The sequence below is a fragment of the Typopeltis vanoorti genome, chromosome 7, assembly GCF_054136105.1.
Source record: "Typopeltis vanoorti isolate ZY-2024b chromosome 7, IOZ_Tvanoo_1.0, whole genome shotgun sequence".
In the NCBI taxonomy this organism is placed as follows: Eukaryota; Metazoa; Arthropoda; class Arachnida; order Uropygi; family Thelyphonidae; genus Typopeltis; species Typopeltis vanoorti.
Genome location: NC_143555.1, coordinates 112,875,645 through 112,888,931, shown reverse-complemented (window position 1 = coordinate 112,888,931; position 13,287 = coordinate 112,875,645). Strand labels below are relative to the sequence as shown.

The 13,287-nt window shown below is 34.9% G+C and overlaps 1 protein-coding gene across 2 annotated transcripts in view; it reads left to right on the top strand.

The window, feature by feature from the left end:
- Positions 1 to 1,104: 1,104 nt before the first annotated feature.
- Positions 1,105 to 13,287, top strand: part of LOC150104978 (transcription factor Sp9-like) — a 65,194-nt gene continuing 53,011 nt past the window's right edge. Inside the window, exons 1-2 of one of the 2 annotated variants that reach the window (XM_090396085.1) lie at positions 1,105 to 1,278; positions 12,789 to 12,891. Coding sequence is in view for 1 of the 2 variants with exons in the window: in XM_090396084.1 (XP_090252210.1) it covers positions 1,258 to 1,278 (21 nt within the window). In the remaining variant the exon portion in view is untranslated. The remainder of the gene's footprint in view (positions 1,279 to 12,788; positions 12,892 to 13,287) is intronic. The other variant, XM_090396084.1, reaches the window with a different exon arrangement.

The following is a 13,287-nucleotide window of genomic DNA, read 5'->3' as shown; positions in this document are numbered from 1 at the left end:
TTCATCACTAATAGGAAACAAAACAAATGCTAATACCTTTAATAGGCCGCTATCTATATTGGAAAAATGCCTATAATCACGCAGTACAGCTTCAGTTGTTATTATCTCGTAAGATTGCATTGGAATTCAAGATTTAAAAAATCAAATAACAAATTAGGAAAAAAAAAAAAGAAAAAGAAAGAAAGGAGATGACTAGAAAAAAAAAATTCAACTTTGTAATAGAAGCCTTCCTGTTAACATAAAATAAGCAAAAGAAAGTAAAAACGGTTCTTGTTTTCTCTGGATAGTCTCAGTTAATTTTTGCAATTTATTTTGCTAAATGTGATAATTAGACGCAGGCGACAGTTAACTTAGTGTGGTGATAGATCGACACAAACTTAAGTGTATTTCAGTATTCAAAGCCTTAAATAGTTGAGCTTAGGGCACCGTTTTTATCGCAATTTTATCCATCAAAATTTGACCGTAAAACTAATAAAATTATATTTAATTTTATAGTCATAAAAAACACAGTAAATAAATCGTTGACGCGATCTTAGCCATACTTTTATTGTATAAAATATTGCTATTCGAAGCGACACAGAAATAGAAGAATCTGGTGCAAAACGAACTCACCCTCTAATGACAAATGATTTCGATTCTTCCTGTAGTAATACTGTATCATTCCTGTCTGGTATCTCCTGTAATACTCGGTCTTTGCAATTGCATGAAACGCCCCTCAGCGGCAGTCTCCATAAACTGCTTATTTCCTCCCTAATATTACAGCGGTGGCGTGTTGCCCTTGGCTGCTCTTTAGAATTAACACAGAGGTCGCCAGTGTCACTACCGCTATCAATCATGACGTTCAAGAGGGCTGCGATTGGTCATCGGCACCAGGCTTTGCCACCTCAAAACAGCGGCACTCTACAATTAGTTACAGCTGTGGGCGTAACCCATGAGTAAATTCTGTGCGCAGCCCCCTTAGGCTCCTGGCAGGGAACACCAGCGAATGGGAGGCCGGGTGTATGAGACTGGGGCAGGACTGGGGAAGTGAAACCACAGCCTGTCGTCTTGAAGAACTCAGAGCGTTTTAGTCCTCCACTGTCTGTTGCTAGCTGGAAGGAACTCCACCAGTAGCGGGTACATTGTAACGTCTCCCTAACAGGATTCACAGTCTGCTAACAAGCCTACCGCTCGTGCCACAGGCCGACAGGCGCCATCATCGAGCTGTGTAGTCCCGGCAGTTTCCCGCCCGGACAGGGCGATCCAGCATATACCAGCATGGCGAGTTCAATAATTGGGGTAAGTACATTGGTGTCATCTCTCGATTCTAGCTTCTCTCTTTTTCTCTCTTTCTCTTCTACTACCGCCATATCCGGGATAGTGTCACCCTAATGGCAGGTAGTGGAAGGGTGTGCCCACGGTACTGACTCTAACAGGGGGGTGAGTTGATTATAGAGTGCCGGAAACATGGGCCTGTAACCCCATATTATCGCTACTCCTCTGTAGTGACAGCCCCAAGATAAGGTCTATGACGTAGACACTCATGTCATTCTGTCGCGGAGAATGTTATCAACGTCGAGTCACTTCTCGGATATCACACACTAACATGCATCCAACTGCGTACTCCGCTAACGTCTTTTTGTTTTCGATTTTTGGTCTCCTCAGTGTATGTTTCCTATAAAGAGGTGTGATGCAGTGTAAGTAGATTTCTCACGGATCTCATCTTTTATTATATGATTATTCTTGATTTATTTAATTTCGCTACGCAGAATAACTATTCGTATAATTAAATATCACTAAAATTATTTGCTAATCGCTATAATCTACCTACAGCACGCGAAAAAAATGCTACCTATTGTAACCTATAACTTGGAACATATCGACTTGGACACGTTAACATATAGGCAATGTTTTTTACCTGTTGATAGATTTCATCACTGGGCATCTGTACGTAGGGGTCAGTCCTAATAATATTATTATTGGCTTTATGTAGTAAGTGTTTTAAATCTAAGGTATTTATATCCTTTCTTCCATTAAACTTTATGATAAAACATTTATTTCATTTATTACTTAACTCGATTGATGTCCGACTATTTTAAATTGACAACAAGCAATATTTTTAAGGAGTGATAAAAATACAATTTTAAATTATTGTAGACGGGGAACAACGATTATATTGGATTACACTAAAACCTTGCTGGTTTATACTTGCAACTCATATTCAGACTCGTCTCGAACCTTATCTTTTCGCAAAAGTTGTTTGTGCATCAACACAAGAATTTCCAAAATCACCTGCGTTTTACGAGCGACGATTCTTCATTTAAACAAAAAATTAAAATAATAAATAAAACCTTTAACATCCTTCTTAGAAGAATTAGAATAATCTGCTGCTAAATTTTTAATACGATTGATTTATAATGTACCGTAATATCGGCACATTCCAAGGCAAACATTTATACGAGACATAAACCACACAACAGATATTATTCCAGAGTATCATCGAGTTACTGGATTTAAAGCCAACACTCGAATGTGTAACGAATAAAGTCCACCATCTTTTGTAAAGTCGGATGTTAGTATGTGTATAGAATATTGAGGATACCGTTACTTTCAAATCTGGTGAGAAATCGGAAGGACCTAGAATCCTATTGGGATATCCATCGTCATGCTTTGTGTGAGGTACTCACAGGACCTCTGTATGCTCCGTTATTTTCTTCCCTTCGTGAGAAAAAAAAGACTCCCTTAATGGTAAATACGAGGGACAAGCTAACGAGCGACCGCCATGAGGGTTAGCGTAAGTGACCCGCAGAGAGCCCTACGAAAAAAAACGGTTGACAGTCGCGCGAAATACGGTGAATGGAGTACATTATCCGATAGTGCGCAACCCACGGTGGCTTTGCCGAAGAATATTTGGGCTCATTACACAATGCAGTAACTTGTCAACCAATTAACAGCTGATGTTGACTCAGTCACTACATTTTAGATTTTTTTTTTTTTTTCAGGATAATTGTTCTCTTTGAAAAGCTGAAAGAGACTTTCCTTTGAGGGGAAACCTTGATATTTAACAAGTATTTTTTTATTTGGTGTATCGGACTTGCAAATCTTCAAATGTTCGCCGGAATTCCTTTGGAGAATTTCAATAGCATATACGATATTCTTTAAGGTCACTTGGAGTTGAGAAAATCAGCATCGGACAACACACAGCGTTGTTCGTTGACAACGAGAACTTCTTTGTCGTCGTTTATTTGCATAAGAGAAGGATATCACGTATACAAAAAACACCATTTTACAATGCCTATCGGATATATCTGGACGAACCTCTCCTGTTTTATAAGCTCTTTTATGAAATGCATCAGACGCATCATCATGCCGACAGTTCTCTCCACAGCTGCGGGCGTCAGACGAAGAAATAAAGTAACTTCGCAGTGTCTTCGAAGTTCGTGTCACTTTTCTCTGTGGTTATCATAGTGTTGAATAATTAAGTCATAATTTTGAGGGCGCCACTTACCGTCCAGACATTTTACGACCTGGACAGAAGGTAATGGAGACAGTTTTGTGTTATTGCAGAGGGAGAATGGGAACATACAAAGTTTTATGCACTCAATGCCGGAGGTGGGTAGTCGTGTCTTGGGCATATATAAAACGTATTGGCTGATGGCAATAAAAAAGGTTTTATATCGCATTATACCTCCCCATATCTTTCATCGAAACTCCTTCCCCGAGTTACGCTTTAGCAGGGAGGTTCGTTTTATGTCCGTCAAATGAGGCGGCTTCTGTAATAGAAGGTGCACAAGTTCTTTGATGATTTGCCTTCTCTACCGGCTTGCTTCTTTCCGAGTAAAAGAATCTCCCATTTGACTTTTTAACAGTTATTTGTTAGCGATTAGTTTGCAATTGAGATAAGAGTTATGGTATATAAAACGAACGATATACACGTTAAACAGGCAGGTACCTTAGTTTAGGTACGTTAAATATACAGACATTAGGTCGATACGATGAGTGCAAATGGGTCATGACTGTCTCTGGCATCCAATATTTTTTAGGCGGTTCAAAATAATATTTTTAAAAAAGCGTATCACCTACTCCCAGAAATGGAAAAATAAACTAGATCTATATATAAAAATTAATAGATTAAACTCGATTTTCATCGATTGAATCTGAATTACCTGTAGTCCAATAAATAGTATTTGGAACAAATGATTTGTTTTTTATGAGACATTTGTCATCAAGAAGTAACACATTAATATACATTTATATAGCAATGAATTTAACATTAACATCGCCTTAAATGATATTAGTTTATTTTGAAATGGTTCATATAATTTGGTAGTCGGAACGGTACACCATAATTTTTCTTCTATAGAAGCAAGTAATCAGAAATTTCATAAAAAAACAAACCAAAAAACGGAAATTAATTAATATCAGTTCGTAATTGTAATCGCTTGATGCATTGTTTTACCGAACCCTGTTAGAATTTTTATGAAAATATTGTCTCATTTAAATAATTCTATTTGCTATATGTATCGTTTAAACTGCCCTAGGCTAATTGCGCCTAAATAAATACTAATTGCCTAAATAAACACATTAAAAAAAAAGCAGTACAAAATTATATACGGACAAAAATTCTAATTTCATAAATACAAAACAAACAAAATATACGCTGTCAATACTTAACCTAGAAGATACACAGACATTAGGTCGATACGATTTATGAGAAACATCTCAAAGAATATAAAAAAACTGACATAAAAGAATAATAAAGAAAGAACTTCGACCATTGCCGGAATCCGAAATGTGTTAAGCCCAGCTCAATGCTGACGACTTTATTTATTTAAAGATGTCATCTTTATATATCTTTATCTATTTATCTTTATTTCTTTTCACAAAGCCAGTTTCAAATGAGTTATGTCGTGTTTGTAATTACTTCTTAAGTTGTTTTGATCGATGGTAGTAGTTTCAATGCAATATTCTTCGCCAAGACGATTGATAATAACAAATGCGTTTCGTAAGCTCTTTCTTTAGCGACACAACAGACCGATCAACGAAATCGTTTTTGTACGTCGCCTATAAATCCAAAATATATATTCGCCCCTCCCCCCCCCCCACACACCTTACATCACGTACAAGTATTTTTACAAACAAAGCGTTTGATCTGTTTTCGTAACACTTCAAGGATTAAAAGAACTCTCAACTTCTGGCATTGTGAAGAGGGGGCGATCTTTTAGCCCAAGAGTCTCCGACTAGTTTGTTTAACGCGCGCGCGAGCCGCGGCGCGTCCCAGCCAGCGGTAAGCGTTCGCGATAGAGACGCGCTTCTATATCCTTTCCCCGCGTCAGGGGTGCAAACCTCTTTATGCGTGGGTTAGCTGACTGTCTTCTTTTTTGCGCGCGCGGCTTAGTCGGGCTTCTGTGTCGGGTTTCACACTGGCTTCCCGACAAAACGGACCATAGGATACTTCATCAGCACATCCATAAAACACCTCACTTTGACCACCAGGGGACTCTGTACTGTTTTGTCGTGTGGTATCGAATGTCACTGGTGCGGACAAGGTGACGAACATTTCCTCTTCGTAGTTAACTCGCAAACAGCAGGAAAATTCTTGGGAGTTTTTCACTTGCAAGAAAAAAGAAAACGGTTATTTGAAGATGCCTGTGCTATAAAACACCGCAGTTTTCTCATTGATATGCGTGTGCGGATACCTTTACGAGTGTTCTACTGAATTCATTTTACGGTAACATGGCTTTGCGATTTTATTATTTCTCTAACTGTATTTTAAGTTGAACGAATATTCTTAACACTCCAACTAACAAGTTAAACTTACCGAGCGTAAAAGCTTTCAGGTTGATTTATTTATTTAGCCATTTAAACAACTAAAAAAATAGCTCGAAACATAAACAAATAGCATACGTTATCTCAGCGGCGCAATTATAAATATCCCATTATCTGTGTATAAACCTCCATTTTGGGAGGATATAATATTTAGAGGATATAATATAATATAATAATATTCCAGCAACACTCGATTCTTGCTTTTCCTTTGCTAATCATAGACTTCTGTATAACGAATATATTTCTCTTTCAACTACCGTCTTAAAACCTTTAGTTTAAAACCACTTTTACGGTGTCCGAATAAAATCATTGTGTTAGCAAATACACGAAGCAAACTCCTGTGGTATTCGTTTTGCATATCGCAAATTGTTTATAGAATGATCGTAAATTCGTCCAGACATAAATTATTTAAAAAATCATTTATTGTTTTTTCAATTCTCAAATTCCATTCGATCATAGATTTTGGCATTTTTGGATTTGCGTCGTAATTTTCTTAGTTTTATACATCACTTGAAATATTCATGCAGATATCTAAATATAATTGAATATTTACTGAACGAAACATTTCAAATGGACTACAAAATTATAATCTTCGCTTTTCTTTACATGCTTTATAAATTTCAGTTACACTGGCTCTCAAATTAGCTATAATATTTGCTAATTACGTTGTGTGTTTTTGGTGTTAGAGCGACGTCTTTGAGAAACTGGAATTACTGATAATATATATATATATATATATGTGTACACTTGACGATAACAAACTATAGACTGCATTAAAAACTAGAATTTATTTGCACAATGAAGTGTAACTTGTTTATTCTGCTAATGAATTTGCTAAGCCAAAAAAGGTCATTATATATTATTATTCTTAATGTTTGTAAGAATTGTGTGATATTTTTTATCATATATATCCTAACAGAGATTTAATTATTTTCGCTGCTACAATATCCTTTGGCTCTTAATGATATTTCTAAAAAAAAAAAATATTACTTTTCTTCTTAAAATGGTTGATAGGTGTCTTTTATTGTGTATACATTTATTTATGTACATTTAAAAACCAAATATCTGTAAATCAGTTTTGAAGGTTGGCATGTTTTTTTCTTTCTTTTATCTTGAGGCAAACACATGTGGTATTTGTTTTGCATATCGCAAATTGCAAAAATGGATTCATTGTTGGCAATAGCACGATAAGAGTCATGATGCCCTTTGATCGAAAATTCATATCTGATAACAGCTTACTCTTTACTTCTTTGTATGTCAGACGTTGTTGTTGCTGTGTTTTATCTGATTCTAAAAAGAAATACGATTCTAATTTGTGTTTCTTTTTATATCAGCTACCTCAGATAACACGTCTAAAAATGTCTTCAGTATTTTATTGAGATTATCATAACAGTATTTGATTCGTATGTGTTGTAAACAACTTTGATGCAGTGTCCTCTTGTCTGCTGATAAACCGAAGACGGACGGACTCACGAACGCGAGGTTTTCAAATCCATGTATTTGTAGGCTAATAATGTTATATCGTATAGAATCCAAATAATAGGGAGAGAATTTTCTACTATTTTTGATCGGATTTATCCTTATCTTGCCAAGAAAAAAAATGGCCTCACGTTCAATTTCAGTTTGACATCCATCCTATGTTATATTAAGGGCATCCAATATTAATTTTACCTGCCATAAGATTGTAGAGTTTTGAAAAAGGAAAAAGATGTAAATACTGTGGCGAAACAGAAAGTCTATCTGATTAAGAAGAAATAGTTGCTTTCATGAATCAACAACACAAAATCTTCTAAGAACTATTCTCACTATTTCCAAAAACTTCTGAATAAAATATAATTTTACCTTGTAAATGAACTTGTAGTTTTAGAGTGTATCTCAATAATTATATCTGAGTAAACGAATGTGTAAATTGATAAATATTGAGTACTTTTATTTACAGTCTTTTAAAGTTCTACAAACTTCAGATATATCATTAAAAATTTAGAATTGCTTATCATCTCTACCAGATGACGTATCATTGGTTCTGTCCTATACCATTTATCCCATCTATGATTTTATCCCTTCATCTTTTCATTAGTTTTTATGCGCCAGCTCATTTCAACACCATCAACCATCCCTGATAGAGTGTTTCGGAAGTATTTGGAGAACGTTAATCAGTTTGAATCGTTTACAACATATCAAGATATTAGGTCATAATTGTTCTGTTATGGTTCGATTTGAAATAATGGTTATCTAGTTTATCTAATTTTTAATTATTTAATTAAAATAAGTCCCTCCTGTAAAGTAAAACACGTAAAATTCTTCTCAAAAAGACAAGGCCAAGGGATACTGCTTATCCCAATACGAGCTGACACTTTTTAATATCTCTCCCAAGTGAAAATAATGAAACTCATGCGATCTTTTCTTCCCTTTTCATACCATTTTTAATTCTTGATGTGCATTTCCAAACATAACGAAGGTACAATGTTAAGCAAGGATCATAAAAACTGTCGTTTCATCAAGTTACGTTTCCTGATTACGTCATCAAATGTACGCCCGAAATTATAACAGCATCGAATTGAAGTCATTATAATGCTTCTTAAATCGAAGCATTATGAACTGAAAGCCTTGAATACAGTGTTATGTCGAAGTGTTTACAGCCTCATCCTGGTTTGAACTGCGTAATTATTTGACTTGTTAGATTTAATGGTTTTCTCGACATTGATTACGGAATGGGTTTAGTGCAGATAATTAATTTGTTAAGAAACTTGATAACATACTGATTTATTCTGTTAATTTTATGCTTGGAGATATATTTAAGATTGCGAGTTCGGATACTTATATTATTCCATATAAAAAAATAAACGAACGAAAAAAAAAACTTAAAAATAGAAGTGAAAAATATTGAAGCAAACATCATTTCAAACAGCAGGGATCAAAATTTAATTAGGTTAATTTATTATGTTAAAAAGTAGCCAGAAAGAACGACTCCGCTGTTGCAATGAATAAACATGTAAGATTTTCCGATTTACAGTTGCAATAAAATAAAATTTAAACATTCTTAAAACGCTGACGTATTTTCTGTTTCTTGTAGGAGTGTATAAAATTGAAAATAGCAATACAAGTAATATAAATGAAATTAAAAACAACAACAAAAAAAAAAGTTGTCCATAATGTTTACGTTATGTCACAAGGAGCACGTTGGTGGCAAGAGCCACACTTTGACCACGTTTCATTTAGGCTATGTATTTATTAGTTCATAAACATTTTCTGTTTTACACCTCAGCCTTGTCAAAATGCTGGGAAAGAGATGTTTACGATGCGAACTAAACAAAGCACCATAAAACTGTTAGAGGAATCGGGTTCCCCTTTCATTCCAAATCGGATGTGTGTTGAAAATGTAGTTTTGACTAACTGGTTTTATATAAACAACCTTCTTTTTTTTTATTTTATATATATATATATATTTCCTAATGAATAGTTTGAACACTTTGAGAAAAATTATGTACATACAGTAACTTAAAATTATATGTATATACCTCATGTACGTAAATATATGGTGTGAGAAGCCGTTGTTATGCATAATATGTTTCATCTAATCTCCCCCTATCGCTTTTGTTCTTTCTTTTGAATGAATATCCACTTAATAAAATGAATGGACCTATCAAAATGTCATCTTTTCCAAGTATTTAAACGAAAAATTTATAGCGAATGATACTTTAGTCTGTCTTTCCATCATGCACGTTGCATACATAAATAATCCAATCATCACTTCTCCAGAGCTGATATCCCGTGTCACTACCATAAGGTCCGGTGCACGTGGCAAACGACAGGTCAGTGTGTGTGTGTGTGTGTGTGTTGTGTCAGCGAAGCGGTCCCCAAAGGAGGGAGGCTAACGTTGTCGGTTTCTGTGGGGGTGAAGGCAAATGCATCAGTGACTGTTATGGATACCGGAAGGAAGGAAGAAAACCATGCTAAATTGATTCCTAACAGAATTTTTTATTTGCGTTCGAAGGACTACCTCCATGCTCGAGATCAGTGAAGCGTTGATAGAATTTGTAACCGCCATCTCCCGCTCGCATAGAGAAATTACTCACTTTAGGAAAATTATTATTAGGACTTATGATTTCAGGGGGATATCAACGCATGGATATATTAATCTCCATGCTTTCTTTGTCCAATTTTGATTGTTCTTCAAATGCAATATTTAATGGACGAAATCTTTTTCAAATCCATTTTTAATTTTTTCGATTAAAATTTTATCCTAGAATCAGTTATTAATTTCAGATTCTTTCTAATCCTTTTTTTTCTTCTTCTGTACTTTCATGTTATTGTTCGAAGAATTTTAAATCAATGAAAACAGGAACTTCGTTTTTCATCCAATCCAATAGGATGTTTCCTTTTCGTACAAAGACAGTCAGAAATATGGGTCATCCATCAAACGGCTTCTTGGTTTACTATGTGTTTTGGGTTCGAATGAAATATCGACAGAATTTTATAGGTTTTTCCAATTTGTATTTTCCTCTCCCTATCTATATAATGGTATTATAACACAAAATGTAGCCTACTTGAAATCAGAATATATGTACTTTTACTCTGTTATTTGGCCACCGTGTGTCATCTTGTATATTGTCATATTATATTCTACTTAGGCAAATTGCTGATATTTTTCGGAGAAATGCATTAACCCCCCCCCCCTCTCTCTCTCTCTCTCACTCACTCACTCACTCATGTACGGTGGTTTTGCTCCTTTTTTTTTTTTTTTTTTTGCCGTATACTAAATTAAAACAGTTTATCTTACCAAGGAAGAATGAATGAATTTATAATAAATGCGCTGAACGTATTTTACTGTTGAATCAATACGTTGCCATAGTTTTAATACGGCCACTATTCCAGTAAACAATCAATAATGACCTACACTTGCCAACTTCACAGTGAAGGACAATGATACATTCATAAATAAATATAAAACGGAAACCAAATCGTGCTATATACAGTTATCAACACTGAATATCCTGCAATCTTTGAATACTTATGAGCACAAAAATACTGTGTTATTTGGTATGATGTGACTAGTATCACATCACACCAAATTTGCGCAACAGTTCTACATATCGAAATGACTTCGTGGAGTTCAGAACATATTTAGTTTGGTGCCACATTTCCTAGTATAGTCATCCGAAACAGCAGGTGACGTCATCAGTTATTTCCATCTAAACAATGTTTAGGGAGTGGCTTCCTGTTGGCGACCTTTCATTGAAGAAAGCTACTCACATGTACGCATAAACTTAAGAAATTATGATGAACTATTACCAGCATGCGAAAGTGGAAATTGGAATAACGGTCGCCAAAGTGTGCCCCACCTTTCTTGTGCCATAAAAATGCCCCATAGAAATTGCAACATCTTACGGGGGCAATAGTTTGTGGCTAATTTTCCTGTTCCATATACATGCATGTGAAATTTACGTTAAAAATACGTTTTTTATTATTATTTTTATTAATTTGATTTTTCTTTGATATCGACAGTTATATTAATACATTAAAGATGTGTTGTATTTCCAATATGTTTGCACTGGAGTAGATCAGAGGTGCTGAATAGAAAAACAAAAGAAATTCAGGATCATTTTTATGGAGAGTGAGTCAGGATCCGGACATAGCTTTATATACTGTGGGGGGAAGGTCTCTCACAAGTTAAACCTTGAATCCGAATAAAGTAATTTTAATTCTTACTGGATACCAGCGTGCCTTATATTGGGCAAGATTTATTTGTAAAGTGTCGCTAGGATCCTAACTTCTCTTTTTCAAGTGTCCTATATGTTCTCGTCGACGTGCATATGTTACACATATCTGCGCACTAAATTTATTGTCGGAAGGCTGTTTTTGCCTCTTCTCTTCGCTATGTAAATATCTTAAAATTGCATTTTTGGTTTTGCATATTTATCCACTTCTCCCATCCATCTCAAACACATCGTTTCTTCTCTGAATGAGTTTTTGGAACATGAAATCCGACTAATAAAACATATTTCGTGAAGTATTTATTTCTGTTACATCTCTGATATAGAGATAACATACCCTGTGTGTAATATTTGTTCAGGTGTTCAGAAGACAGAAATAAGGCCTTATCCAAGGACGAAAAAACTCCAGCCAGTATTTAACGACATCTCAAGGAGTATATTTACGGTATCGATGGTCTAAATTTTCTTGCTAAGTTTGTTTCATTCTGTGACAAAAACAGATTCGTAGATAAGCTCAAATACTGTATATATATATCTCCATCTTTTCTGTTATTCCTGTCTAGGGAAATTTCACTATGGAAGCAGACCCAAGTGGTGATTTTCCCTAAACAAGCTCCATAATATTGAACATTTCGTTTTATACTGTATAGATTTAGGCATTACATAAATAATGAATGAAATATATTGATTGGTACAATGCATGACGTGCCTTAATTCCAAGCCTTATAGAAATTATATTGATGTGTATACTGCTATTATGGGAATAAAGTTTCTACTCAATATTATAATTTTATACATAACTATATTTGAATTCGGTTTATGAATGATTAACGGATTAGTAAGGAAGCTTGACTTAAGAAGTTACATGTAAGTCTGTCTTTAAAGCAACTATTTCTCTCTTCATCATAACACAATATTTTGGATTTGAAATCTCATTGAAAAACAGCTTTTCGCTCCTTCAAAATCACCATTTAAGAAGACACGGAAGAAATATTTAAGTCTTCCGCGTCTGAGAACGTAACTTCGTCAAAATGCTATCTTCCAAAACTAATCATAAGATCGTCTATATTGTGTTATGGTAAGACAAATAGTTAACGGAAAACTTCTTACTCTAGTGTAATTTCTTAAGATTTTCATTCTCTTCTTGAGCCGGGCAAAATTTAAAAAGAAAAAAAAAATTACATTAAAAATATTTTGTTGTTGTTTTAAACGTGTGCAGCTGAACCATGGCTGTTTGTACAACATTAATATAACATTGACCCACAGTGACTGCGAGAACGCTTCTATCCTGAGAAAAAAAGTGACAAACCGAAGGTTCCGTAGGTGTAGCGGCTTCGTTTCCTATTCCCATAGAAAGTAAGCAAGATTGGTGAGTGGAATTTTCTTACTTCTTCGTAGCTACCTCTTTAGTTCGTGAGTATGTGTGTGTGCGTGTGGGTTTTTGTAGAACATTTTCACCTCAATGCAGTATTCAACTTCCAGACCTGAATTGCATTAAAGTGCAGCAAATGAATATATACCAATATGTACACAAAAATGCACATAGAGTAGGCATTGTAAGATATGACATTCATTCACAAACATGTACACTCATAAAAATTTACTTCCAGCATGCTTGACGAATTTAAATCTAATGGATTAGTTTATATTCAGAAGATGACATGAAGCTGTTGATAATTGTAATTTAAAAAAAGCCCATTCCTAAAATAATACTTAGTGCTAATTAATCTGTTGAGGACCCTTTCATGGAGTCGTCTCTGAAGAC